Raw genomic sequence first — 12536 nt, forward strand, 5'->3', positions numbered from 1 at the left:
AGAAATAGTGTACCTACCATCCCTCCCTCAAATGATGGGGGGAAAAATAAGCCCCACATTGAAAGGTATAATACATGAGCACAAATGTGACAATGGAAAATAAGAATTGCCAATTTTCTAACCTTAGCAGATGATCTTTGGTTGGGTTCTTCTCGGGATTTTAATGCTCCTGCTCCAATTGACGGAAGCTGTGTTTGGAAAACAGAGATTCGACCACCAGTAGGAGACATCAACTTAAAGGCACTCTGAAGGGCAGGTCCCAGAGCACTCTGTGTTTCCAAAGATTTGGTAAACATTTGTGGTAATGTTTTCAGTAAGTCTTGAATAAGCTGGAGAAATGAAGAACACACTGGAATTTCATTACATTTTTAAAAATTCACTAGTTAATAAAATAGGTAAGACAATCATTGAAGAAAGCAAGAGAATCTGCAAGTGGAACATCAAATGAAGAGCTTGTCTTAGGTCAACATCATACAACTATCAAGTGATACAAATTATGTTTAAAAGTTCTTGCAAATGGGGTGGCTAGGTGGCGCAGTGGATAAAGCACTGGTCCTGGAGTAAGGAGTACTTGGGTTCAAATCCGGTCTCAGACACTTAATAATTACCTAGCTGTGTGGCCTTGGGCAAGCCACTTAACCCCATTTGCCTTGCAAAAACCTACCCCCCCCCCGATAATGTAATACACATATAATAGATAAATCCCATGGATTCAATTTCTACCTTAGATCTGATGATTCTCAAAATCTATCTCTCCTGCTACAATCTCTCTGTTGACCTCTAATCTTGAAACAACTACCTTTCACACAACCTCAAATTATATGTTTATAACATGTCTACAGTGGCAATCCTTACTTTACCCCTAAACCCTTCCCACCTAGTTTCCTTACTGTTGCCTTTTTTGGGGGGGCTTTTTTTTTCTTTTACAAGGCAATGGTGTTAAGGGACTTGCCCAAAGTTACACAGCTAGGTAATTATTAAATGTCTGAGACTGAATTTGAACTCAGGTCCTCCCGATTTCAGGGCCAGTACTCTAACCATTGCAACACCTAGTCTCCCCCCCACCCTTTACCTTCAAGGGCAATACCATTCTCTCAGTACCTCAGGTTCACATGGCTCTTCAGTTTCCCACATCTCTCATTTTCAATCAGATGCTGAGGCCTGTGGATTTTACCTTTGTAAAATATCTGAACCAAGTCCTCTTTTCTCTTGATACTGCCACCACTTTGATGCATGTAGCCCTCATCATCTTAAATCTGGTCTATTCCTAAGTAACTACTAACTACTCCTAACTATTCTAACCTACTAGTGGGTCTGCTTTCCTCAAGTCTGACCCGATTCTAATCCATCTTTTATTCAGCCATTAAAATGATTTTTTAAAACTGCAGATTCAACTGTTGTACTCTAACCCCACCCCAAAACTCCAGGAGCTCCCTATTGCTTTCAGAATCAAGTACAAAATCCTCATTTGGCATCCAAACCCCTTAACAATCTAGTCCCTTCCTTCCTTTTCAGGACTTATTGTTCCATGAACTCTAAGACACTCTCAGTCTTGGGCATTTTCTCTGGCTTGTCCCCCAAGCCTGGAATGCTTTCCCTCAACTACCAACTTCCCCAAGCTTCTTTTAAAGTCAATTAAAATCCTATCTTCTATAGGAAGCTTGTTCCAAAGTCTCCCAACTCTAATACTTTCCCTCTCTTACTTCCTACTTCTATACAGAGCTTGTTTGTACATATTTGCTGTTACAATCTCTCCCATTAGATTGTAAAGTGTTTGAGGGCAGGAATTATCTTTTGTCTCTTTTTGTATCCCCAGCATCTGGCACACACTACGCACTGAATAAATGCTATCAGATATGATACTCTAAAGAATGCCAGGAAATATAAACATTTATCCCCTCATAAACATAAATAGCAAGTCACCTCTAAAATAGCTTTCACTGATTTAAGATAGCAAATTTGAAAGCTAGCAATTTCAAATTTTAAAAGTGCAAGTTCAGCTACATAAGTGATAGGAGAAGAATTATGATAATCGTAATAGCAAGTATTTTTACAGTGCAGTTAAGTTTTACAAAGAAATTTATGTTATTTCATTCAGTCCTCCCAACATTACCAAGGAGGGGCTTCATTTTACAGATGAGAAACTGAGGCAAAAAGATTAAGTGATTTGCCTGAGGTCAGACATAGTGACTTGTGCAGTCTGTTTAACTCCCTCATTTGATTTTCAAAGTCTTTTTTGAGCTCTGTCATAGCCTGAGCCCAATTTCTGTTTTTCTTGGTGTCTTTAGATGCAGGAGCTTGTGCTTCCTCATTTTCAGACTGAGTGTTTTGATACTTCTTGGGCTCATAGACAAAATATTTCTCAATGGTGTTCCTCTTGTTTCTCTGCTTGCTCATTTTCCCAGGCTTAGCCTGTTTTGGGGGTGCTTCCTGAGCTTTTGGGACACTCCCACAAGGGTCTCAGTGTGTGAAGCTCTGTCCGCCCTCCTAGTCTGTGAATGACCACAAGCAGACCCCTCTGCCATGGGGCTGAGTTGGGGGGGGGGGGGGGCCTGCTGTTCTATGGGGGGGCCTAGACTGCGATCTGGATCTGAATATGGTCAGAACCCCAGAGTCCTGTTCCAGGGGCAGAGGACAGAGCTCTGCAGTGTTTTTCTGATTTGTAAAATGCACAAAGAAAACAGTATGACTGGGGTGCTTTTTAAAACAAACCAATACCTTAACTCAAGAGATCCTTTGGTTCTCAAATGGCTGGTGAAGCATGAAATATTCTATTTATTTATCAGGAAACATATCCACCTGTCACTATAAAAAGAACTACTTTGTTATGCAATAGTTCTACTATATCAATCTAAATACAAGTATGATATATGATAAATTTTATCCACTAAACACTTTAATATAAGAAAGACATCTGTTTCAGAAATGTTAAAGTCAATATTTTATCACTCCTCTTAAATTTCTTATTGCTTTAAAATGTTATCATAAAATATATACTGATATAAAAATGATTCTTACCTCTTTATTTTCATTTAAATTTACAAGTAAGTTTTCTGGCATCGGTATGAACACATCTGAAAATACAAAAGTTTCTTTTTTAAAATTAATGATTTCTAAGCTACATAAAAATGATGAAATGATTCATCCTTAAAACTCAAGGATGCAACATTTCTGTATTTGTCAAAATATGACAACATGAGGACTAAATTTTTACTTTCTGTATTTTTAAACTTCTCTGATATTAATAAAGCCCTGAAATTGAATAATTTTTGAAATTGCAAAGAAGCTGGGCCTATGATTTGCTTTTGATTTGCCAAGAAGTGACTACTGATTCACCTAAAGAACTGTTTCTAAGGTCTAAGGAAGTATTTTGCAATAAAATGCTACTCATCTCTGCCTGCTCCTTAGAAGCCAGTCATAGGCATGTTCTTGGCACATACAATAAGCAAATGTGAAATAACCAGAAACAGGTGGATGTTATGTCACTGCACTGAAGTGCTGCTGTTTCCCAACAGCTGTGTAATTCAAAAAGTACTCACATCTCTCAATAAGAACATTGCTATCGTAGTTTCTAAAAATTATATTGCTCAACATAGCAAACTGTAGGGCAAGGTCCAAGGATAAAAAACTGTTTACCACATCACGTGTGATACTTTTGATTAAAGCTTTAAAGCTTTGTAATAAAAAAAATAAAACGTAGCACTTTAGCTTTCATCAATTTAAATTCAAAAACATTAATTTAAACTTTTGGTAAAGTGATATCTTTAATGTATAACAAGCATTTCACATAGGAAGCATTTATGTTGCCTTTTATCTTAAATTCTATAATCTCCAGCACTACTTTTCAGGCATCAAAATATAAATTCTCTACATTTTTATTTTGCTAAGAGCTAAAATATTGTCTACATTCTTAGAGCTTGAAGGGACCTTAGAGAACTTCTAGGCAAACTCTTTCATTTTACAGATATGAAAATTAAAATTCTGAATTTTTACTAATGAGATCATATTTATCTTGAAAAGATCAGATGACTAGAAATTAAACAATGAATATCAATTCCCAAAAGCTCTTATAATTTACATCCTGTTAAATTCTCACCTCTTCAATATATTGTCTTAATATATTCACAATACATTCAATATACTGTCTCACTATAGAGGGTTTTAAACATGATTCTAATGAATTGAGAGTCCATTGTTAATTTATGCTAATTTATTAGAAAGGGTTAGCATGGTACAACAGAAAAAGGAAGGTTGATATCAGCAAGACTGTTCCTAATCCCAGGTCACTTTCCCCAGTTACACAAATTATCACTAGTCAGCATGTCACTATCTTAATAGGATAAGTAACATCAAATAACAGCTGTGATGCCAAGGTATATTGCATGAATTCTACACTGACTAGCTCAGGGTGTGCCTTCTCCCACATAAAGGAGACTTGGGTAACCTGCTGACTCCCATTCACCATTTGTCAAATAAAGGAGGTTGGATTAAAGGATCATCAAGATCCCCTTTAGCATGACATATTATATGATTTACATGCAAAATTTAGCATTTAATGCTCAGTATAATATCCTATGTAACTGATTAATATTTTTCAAGAAATATTATTTTTAACCTTTAAATTCATAAATATACCTTCAATATCTGAAACTATTAGCATCTGAGGTTGAGAGAGACCTTCTTGAAGACTGTAGAAGTGGATTGTACTGTCAAATGTTATAAAGCCAATTTTTGTTCGAGTGTTACCAGGAAGCCTAAAAAGAAGTTCATAAGGTTAAAATTTCTATCATAACTTTGCACCCAAATAGTTCAATGACAGGAGATTAAATACCTGTTATGAATTTCAGAAACTTGTGGTGGGCAACTTAGCATACTAGAAGAACACTAGGCCTGGATCAGAATACATTGTTTTAGTCCTAAATCTTGATACTCATTTGTAAAATCCTTGGTAAATCACAACTTTTAAAGTTCATTTTTTTTTTTAGGTTTTTACAAGGCAATAGGGTTAAAGTGGCTTGCCCAAGGCCACACAGCTAGGTAATTATTAAGTGTCTGAGGCCAGACCTAAACTCAGATACTCCTGACTCCAGTGCCGGCGCTCTATCCACTGCACCATCTAGCCACCCCTAAAGTTCATTTTTTGACTGTTAAAATGGGAGTAAAATATTTGTACTATTTATCTTACATAGTTTTATGAAAAAAAGTGATTTGTGAGAATTATAAAGCTCTGCAAAGGCAACAAAGCACAGAGGGTTGACTTTGGATTCAGATCACTTCAATTCAAGCCTGTTCCATATACATAACTGTGTGATTGGGCAAGTCAATTAACCTCTAAATTCACTGAGAACTATTTAAGGCTATAAATTTCAGATAAGCTGATTTGCACTGATAGAAGGAGTTTCCATAATGGAAGTTAATGAAAATCACAGGTCAAGTACAAAACAATCTCCATTCCCCCAATAAAAACTATAAATATGAAGCATTATTATAAATACATAACAAATATGATTTTGGAGATAAATCATAGTCATACAGCATTACTACTACAGTACTATTGTAGCTCTACTATTTAGTTCAAGTCGTATACTCAATCTGTTAGCCAGAATTCTTAAAAGTTTGATAACATATCTTTTTCAAAATAGCAAATATATTTTAACTCTACAAAGTAATAATCTACATACAAAAAATTGTTTCAAATCATTTATTCCTTTTGTTTAGCTGCATCTGACTCTTTGTGACCCTATTTGGGGTTCTCTTGGCAAAGATACTAGAGTAGTTTGCCATTTCCTTCTCTGGTTCATTTTGCAAATGAGGAAACAGGCAAACAGGATTAAGCTACTTGGCCTGAGACCATAGCTAAAAAGCTCCTGAGGCCATATTTGAACTCAGGAAGTCTTCCTGCCTTCAGGTTCAGTACTCTATCAACACCACTTAGTTGTTCTATTCTAAATAATATTGATTTAGGGGTAGCTAGGTGGCTTAGTGGATAAAGCACAGGCCTTGGAGTCAGGAGTACCTGGGTTCAAATCCGGTCTCAGACACTTAATAATTACTTAGCTGTGTGGCCTTGGGCAAGCCACTTAACCCCATTTGCCTTGCAAAAAACCTAAAAAAAAATATTGATTTGATTTATGATAACATTTTTAAAATTTCAGATAAATATATTCTTTTTTGATTATATACTATATTTTTATGTCCAAGGTAATAGAATGTTGTCTTTTAAAGCATTTCTTTTATGTGATTATTGATAGTTATCAATTGCTTTGATTTCTTTTTTCTTAAACTTTTTAAATTTTTAAAAAATTTTATTTATTTAAGGCAATGGGGTTAAGTGACTTGCCCAAGATCATACAGTTAGGCAATTATTAAGTGTCTGAGGCCAGAATTGAACTCAAGTCCTCCTGATTCTAGGACCAGTGTTCTATCAAACTGTGTCACCTAGCAGTTCCTTGAATGTTATCTTTTAAAAATAGCAACTTTCTTATTTTTAAAAGATTTCCCTAAAAAGCCTAACAATGTCTAAAATCAATTAATAGAAAATAAAACCTTTTATTTAGATTTCCTGCACTAGAGAAAGACTGTAAATTAACAGTAAATGAAAGAAAGTATATAAGCCTGTGCATGTGCATTTGTGTATATAAATAAACTCTAATATAGTACTATACTTAGGATAGTTCCCCTTATTTCTCATGTGTATATGACATAGATACCATATATCTTGAATATTAATTAAACAAAAGTGCTACTGAAAAAAAATTCCAACAATGAAGAATAAAATTGAACTTCCATATGTTGCTCATCCATAAATGGTGGCAATGGTGCTTCCTGTTTCCACTTCTCTCTCCCTCTGCACAGGATCATTATGTTCTCTTGTTCTATCATATATTGGAGCTGTACTATATTACTGTATAATTACTGTATAATATTATGGTCTGGCTGAGGAACCTGACCAATATCTGAAACACTGTTTCAACAAGGAAAAAAATTCTGAGTTTCAGACAAATGGGTAAGTCACTTAATTTCTGAGTCTCTGTTTCCTCAGCTGTAAAAGAAAGGAGTTAGAACAGATGAACTCTACTGTCCCTTCCAGCTTTAAGTCCTATGATCCTGTGACAACAATGAACTTTTGGAACCCAACCAGTAAACTGAGGGATTAACACTTAACACATCTCAGGTTTGGGTTAAAATTCTATTGGCAAAACTAAAAACTTACGAATCTAGATTGTCCAGCAAACTCTGGCAAACTGAATTCAAATATCCAGTTTCAATTGCATTGTGAGACACATCAAACACAAAGAGATACACAGGAGGCTGAGGGGGACGTAACTAAGGAAAGGAAAAAAAACGGTTTTACTAAAATATATCCTCATTTCTAAAGAAAATTAGCTTATAATTATTTCAATTATAACTTTATTATATCTTTATATAATAGAGCTTCATATAGAATCATTTTTTAAACAGAGAATGTAGATAATTTAATAAGTCATGAAAAAGAAACATGAAAATAGTAGAATAACTACATAATTTAGTGTTGAATCGTTAAAGTAAAAATTCTTGTGTCCACAATTGGTTTTGTAGTTAAATCTATTTCAGCTATGGGTTCAATTAAGTTTACATGGAACTTCTTGGAACTCAGATCCAGGTGCTGGTGCTCTATGAGCAAAGTAAAACTGATCAGTTTAAAAGAAACATGACATATCCAAGTTTAGAGAATTCACCCCAAATGTTCACATGGATTATCATGTGCAACCTGTGGTAGAGTATTACAAGCTTGAATTGGTTTGATCAGCCATAGTCAGACATACTAATTTGACTCCAAACACACTAAGGTCATTTTGGTCCTCTTTAAGAACAAATTGAGAACAACAACCAAGCAATGCAACTTCTTAATTCAAATGAAATTATAATGTAGTTCTATTCACCTCCAACAATTTTATTAATGAGGATAGACATGAAATATTCAAATTAATCATTACATTTAAAAAATTAAGTGAGAACAAAAAGACAGGCTTTCTAGTCTATCTCTTAGATAATAACTACCAGTTTTAGTTAAGCATCTCCATCAACACTTGGCAGATAAAATCCTATCATTAAATAGGAGAAGAAATTATAGATTACTCTTGAAAACTACATAGCAAGATGGTTCAAGTTAAATAGGGATTAGATAAACTAAATAGTATTATAATAAATATGAATTAAAACTGTTAATTCAAAACCCAATACAACATTTGTTAGAACCTAACAACCAAATATAGTAATTAAGTTAGAAAAAATAAAAACTTACCATATATTCTGAAGGAGCCATAAACTCAATAGTAGCATTTTGAACTTCAGGTCTTCTAAGAGGATCTCCATATACTCTGGTCACAGGATTGAACATAAATTCTTCAGGAACTGTATATAATGATTAAATGATAAATCAATGTGTAAATCTCATTTGTCCTAATGTTAATTCAAATTTAGAATAAAAAAAAATACCAAAGATTTAATGATTATCTATATACAAATGATTCTATCTAAATCTCCAAACCTACTCTTCTCCTGTGCTCCAGTCCCACATCACCAAAATGTTTGCTGTGTATTTCCAACTGAATGACCTATATGTTCCATAAACTCAGCATGTTCAAAAGAAGAACTCATAATCTTTCTCCTAAAATTCTCCCTTCTTCTTAACTTCCCTAAATTTGTTGAGGGTTCCACTATAGTCCTCATCATCCATATTCAGTTTTAGTCATCCTAGACTAGTCTCTCTTCCTTATATCTTATTATTGGATCAATTATCAAGTTGAATAGCTACTACCTTCAAAATATTTCTCATATTTAACCTTTTCTCTCCACTCATGTGGTTACCAGTCTTATTCAAGTCCATATCACCTCCCACATGGTCTCTTGTACTCTTTCCAGTCCAACACCTAAAACACTGCCAGCTTTGCATATCGCTCCCTTGCTTAATGAAGCTCCACTCCTTAAAGTCCTAGATGATGTGATTTTCACTCATCTTTCTAGACTTAGAGCACATGATGCATCTTCATGCAATCTACATTTTCACCATGCTGTCCTACCTGCTACTCCCCATAAACAAAATTCTATCTCCTTGCCATAGGATGCTATCCATGGGTGGGGAGAAGGGAGATGCATTCCCTCCTTACTTCTGGTTCATAGAATCCCTAGTTTCTTTCAGGATACAGTTCAAATGCTTATCTCCAGCAGAATGTAAACTCTTTGCTTCATTTTTTGTCCATTGTATCCCCAGTTTGTAGCAAGGCGCCAAATAAATTCTTGCAGAATGAGTGAATAAAGGTTCAAAGTTCAACTTCACATTTTCCAAATGTTAAATAATTACCTAAAATTTATGTATTACATTAAGATATACAAAAAAACTTTTCATTTATTTACAAAGAATCTCAAAATAAAACTGAAAGGTAGATACTATAGGGCTATAAAACTGTGTATACTCTTTGACCCCAAAATATCACTACTGGGTTTGTAACCACAAAAAAATCAAAGAAAAAGGAGGACTTACATGTTCAAAAATACTTATAATACCTCTTTTTGTGGTAGAAAGGAATTGGAAATTGAGGGGATGTTCATCAATTGGGGAAAAGCTGAACAAGCTGTAACATGATTGTGATGGAATATATATGGAATATATAAGAAATGTTGACGGGGGGGTTTCAGGAAAAATATGAAAAGACTTATATGATGCATCATAAAGTGAGAAAAACCAGGAGATCATTAAGTATAGTAATAGAAACGCTGTAATGATGACAACTGTGAAAGATGTGAATATCCTGAGCAATACAATGATCTGAGACAATTCCAAAGGATTCATGATTTTAAAATGCTATCCACCTCCAAAGGAAGAACTGTGAACTCTGAATGCAACCTGAAGTGTTATTTTCTCACTTTCTTTATTGCTTTTGCAGTTTTTTGAAATAGGCTAATATAGGAACACGCTTTTTTTTTTTTTAGGTTTTCTTCAAGGCAATGTGTTTAAGTGATTTGCCCAAGGCTACACAACTAGGTAATTATTAAGTAGCTGAGGCCAGATTTGAACTTAGGTACTCCTGACTCCAGGGCTGGTGCTTTATCCACTGCACCACCTAGCCACCCCTACAAAAGTTCTGGTGCTATCCTATCACTTACATTTAAGCCAAGTGTGTGTGTGTGTGTGTGTGTGTGTGTGTGTGTGTGTGAAATCCTTTTGAGTTGTTGAAATTATAATGGATGACATCAATTAATAAAGACTAAGGAAGATGATTATCAGTAGGTAGCAGGAACTCAATAATGAATTTTTAAAAATTACATAATCTTTGTCTTATTGTTTTGGCAGAAGCAGAGACAACATGGAAAGAAAAAAGACGAAAGCTTTCTCTGAAGATTATATTCAATAAATTGTTCTCACACCTCTCTTCTTTCTCAATATGTGTCTTAATCAGTGACTAAGTAAAAAGGCATGGGGACAGCTTTTGAATAAAAAACATTTAAGAACCAGTATTTTAAAAGACATACCATCATTGACTCTATAACACAAATTGCACTTCCATCTCCTTTGGTCAAGAAAACTGACAAAAGGGTTGATGTATGTCCTACAAGAACGGCATCTCACAATTGTACTGGAGGTAACAACAGGCAATTGCTGAAACAAAACAAAAAATCAGTTTTTTTTTTAAAGAACAAGAGTTCTTCATTTTTAAAGGTCAAATTATTACTCTCTGAGTAATACATTTCTTCGCATTAACAGTTGTGAATACTCAAGAAATATAAATAAAAAGTACAAGAAATTTAAAAGCATCTTCCAAATAAATTTTCATACCCATATAAAGCAGAAAAAATATTTAACAGTAAAATTTTAAAATCCTAAATACAAAGTCTAAGAGTAAATATTTGTCCTTCATTCTCGAAGAAGACCATGACATCAGGGAGGTGATGCCATGACAAGCACATGAATTGGATTTGAGTGAGGGGTGCTGCACCAAGTCACCAGCCTCACTTTCTCCTTCAAAGCCAGTGACCAGATATGAATCAGGATGACTGGATGTGGGGCAGAGTTTAAGTGACTTGCCCAAGATTATACATAGCTAGTAAGTGTCAGAGGTTGGATTTGAACTCCTGTTCTGATTCCAAGGCCAGTGCTCTAGCCACTGTACCATCTGGCAGCTAGGTGGTGCAGTGGATAGAGAACACACTTTGGAATCAGGAGGATGGGAGTTCGACTCTTACTAGTGGTGTGACCATGGGCAAATCACTTAACCCTGATTTCCTCACATCCAGAGCCATCTCCAGTAGTCCTAATTCATATCTGCCCACTGGTCCCAGATGGTTCTGGAGGAGAAAGTGAGGCTTGTAACCTAGTATAGAACCCTCTCACTCAAATCCAATTCATGTGCTTGTCATGGCATCACCTCCCTGATGTCATGGTCTTCTTCAAAAACGAAGGATAAACATTATTATTATTATCTAAGAGCAAATATCAAGTTTCTAAATGTGTCCTAAGTGAAAAGATTGATTTAATTCTTATGAAAGTATTTTAATGAAATCAAAATTTTTCTTATTAACATGCAATTTAATTCTATAATTTTCCAATTTTATGTCTTTTCTACATATTATATAGTCAAAAGTCAGACTAAGCTAAAGAAGAATCCACTGAAATAGTCAAAAAGAGAAAACTGACATGTGTACCCATAATTAAGTTTAACCCTCCCATGGTTTAGTTGTAAAACCACATGCCACAATACTCCTTAGGCTTTCCAATAATTTATTTATCCCCTAAATGGGATTAAATTTTGAAAGAATAGCAAAAGGCAATTAAAAGTTATCACCCAAGTTAATGGAATTATAATTAACAAAACTCAACACAGTATTTCAGATATTATCAAGAAAAACACTAACACATCATCCATATAACTGCTTAACATACCATCAGTCACTTTTAAAAGTTTAACATACCAATAAATCCTTGAAAGGATGTAGCAGTAGCCCTAAAGGAAGTTTGGCTTTGTTCAATAAGGCCTGAGTCTGAGGAATATTAGTCAAAGTACATCGAAACAACCTGTGTGAAAGTATATAACATGTAGTTGCTTTAAATATTTCTATAAAAATATAATTAAATATTAAGAATAAAACATTTTTTATTTTTCTTTTGATGACCGATTGAATAATATTAAGCAAATCCTCTCCAATTTCACTAAATATTTAAAGAGGGCATACAATTTATATTCTCATGGTCTTGCTTCTATTTGGCTTAAACAACTCTCTATCAGGTGCAGAATCAGGTGAATTGATACCATTTATTTTTTGATATCTCTGTATACATTATTGGGGGAGGGGAAGGATGGACCTAAGAAAGGAATTCCTAGGGTAGAAACTTTATGATTAGCAATTCATTTGGTAATATTATTATAGTCTTGGGAAAGCTGCTTGGGGAAAATTAAGAAATCGCCCATGGTCATATCAAACAAGAGAATGTGCATATGCTAGCTTGTCCATGGTCACAACGGACAAGAGTCTATGTCAGAAGCAGGAGTTGAATACAG

The 12536-nt window shown here is 34.6% G+C and overlaps 1 protein-coding gene across 1 annotated transcript in view; it reads right to left on the reverse strand.

Annotated features, from left to right (window-relative positions):
* Positions 1 to 12536, reverse strand: part of SEC24A (SEC24 homolog A, COPII coat complex component) — a 55603-nt gene that overhangs the window by 21636 nt on the left and 21431 nt on the right. The window contains exons 7-13 of the mRNA XM_074213534.1: positions 11950 to 12052; positions 10513 to 10639; positions 8285 to 8394; positions 7214 to 7326; positions 4636 to 4754; positions 3019 to 3074; positions 123 to 329 (exon numbers count right to left, since the gene is read on the reverse strand). Of these exons, the coding sequence (XP_074069635.1) occupies positions 123 to 329; positions 3019 to 3074; positions 4636 to 4754; positions 7214 to 7326; positions 8285 to 8394; positions 10513 to 10639; positions 11950 to 12052 (835 nt within the window). The remainder of the gene's footprint in view (positions 1 to 122; positions 330 to 3018; positions 3075 to 4635; positions 4755 to 7213; positions 7327 to 8284; positions 8395 to 10512; positions 10640 to 11949; positions 12053 to 12536) is intronic.

Source organism: Macrotis lagotis, chromosome 1 (genome assembly GCF_037893015.1).
Source record: "Macrotis lagotis isolate mMagLag1 chromosome 1, bilby.v1.9.chrom.fasta, whole genome shotgun sequence".
Classification (NCBI taxonomy): Eukaryota; Metazoa; Chordata; class Mammalia; order Peramelemorphia; family Peramelidae; genus Macrotis; species Macrotis lagotis.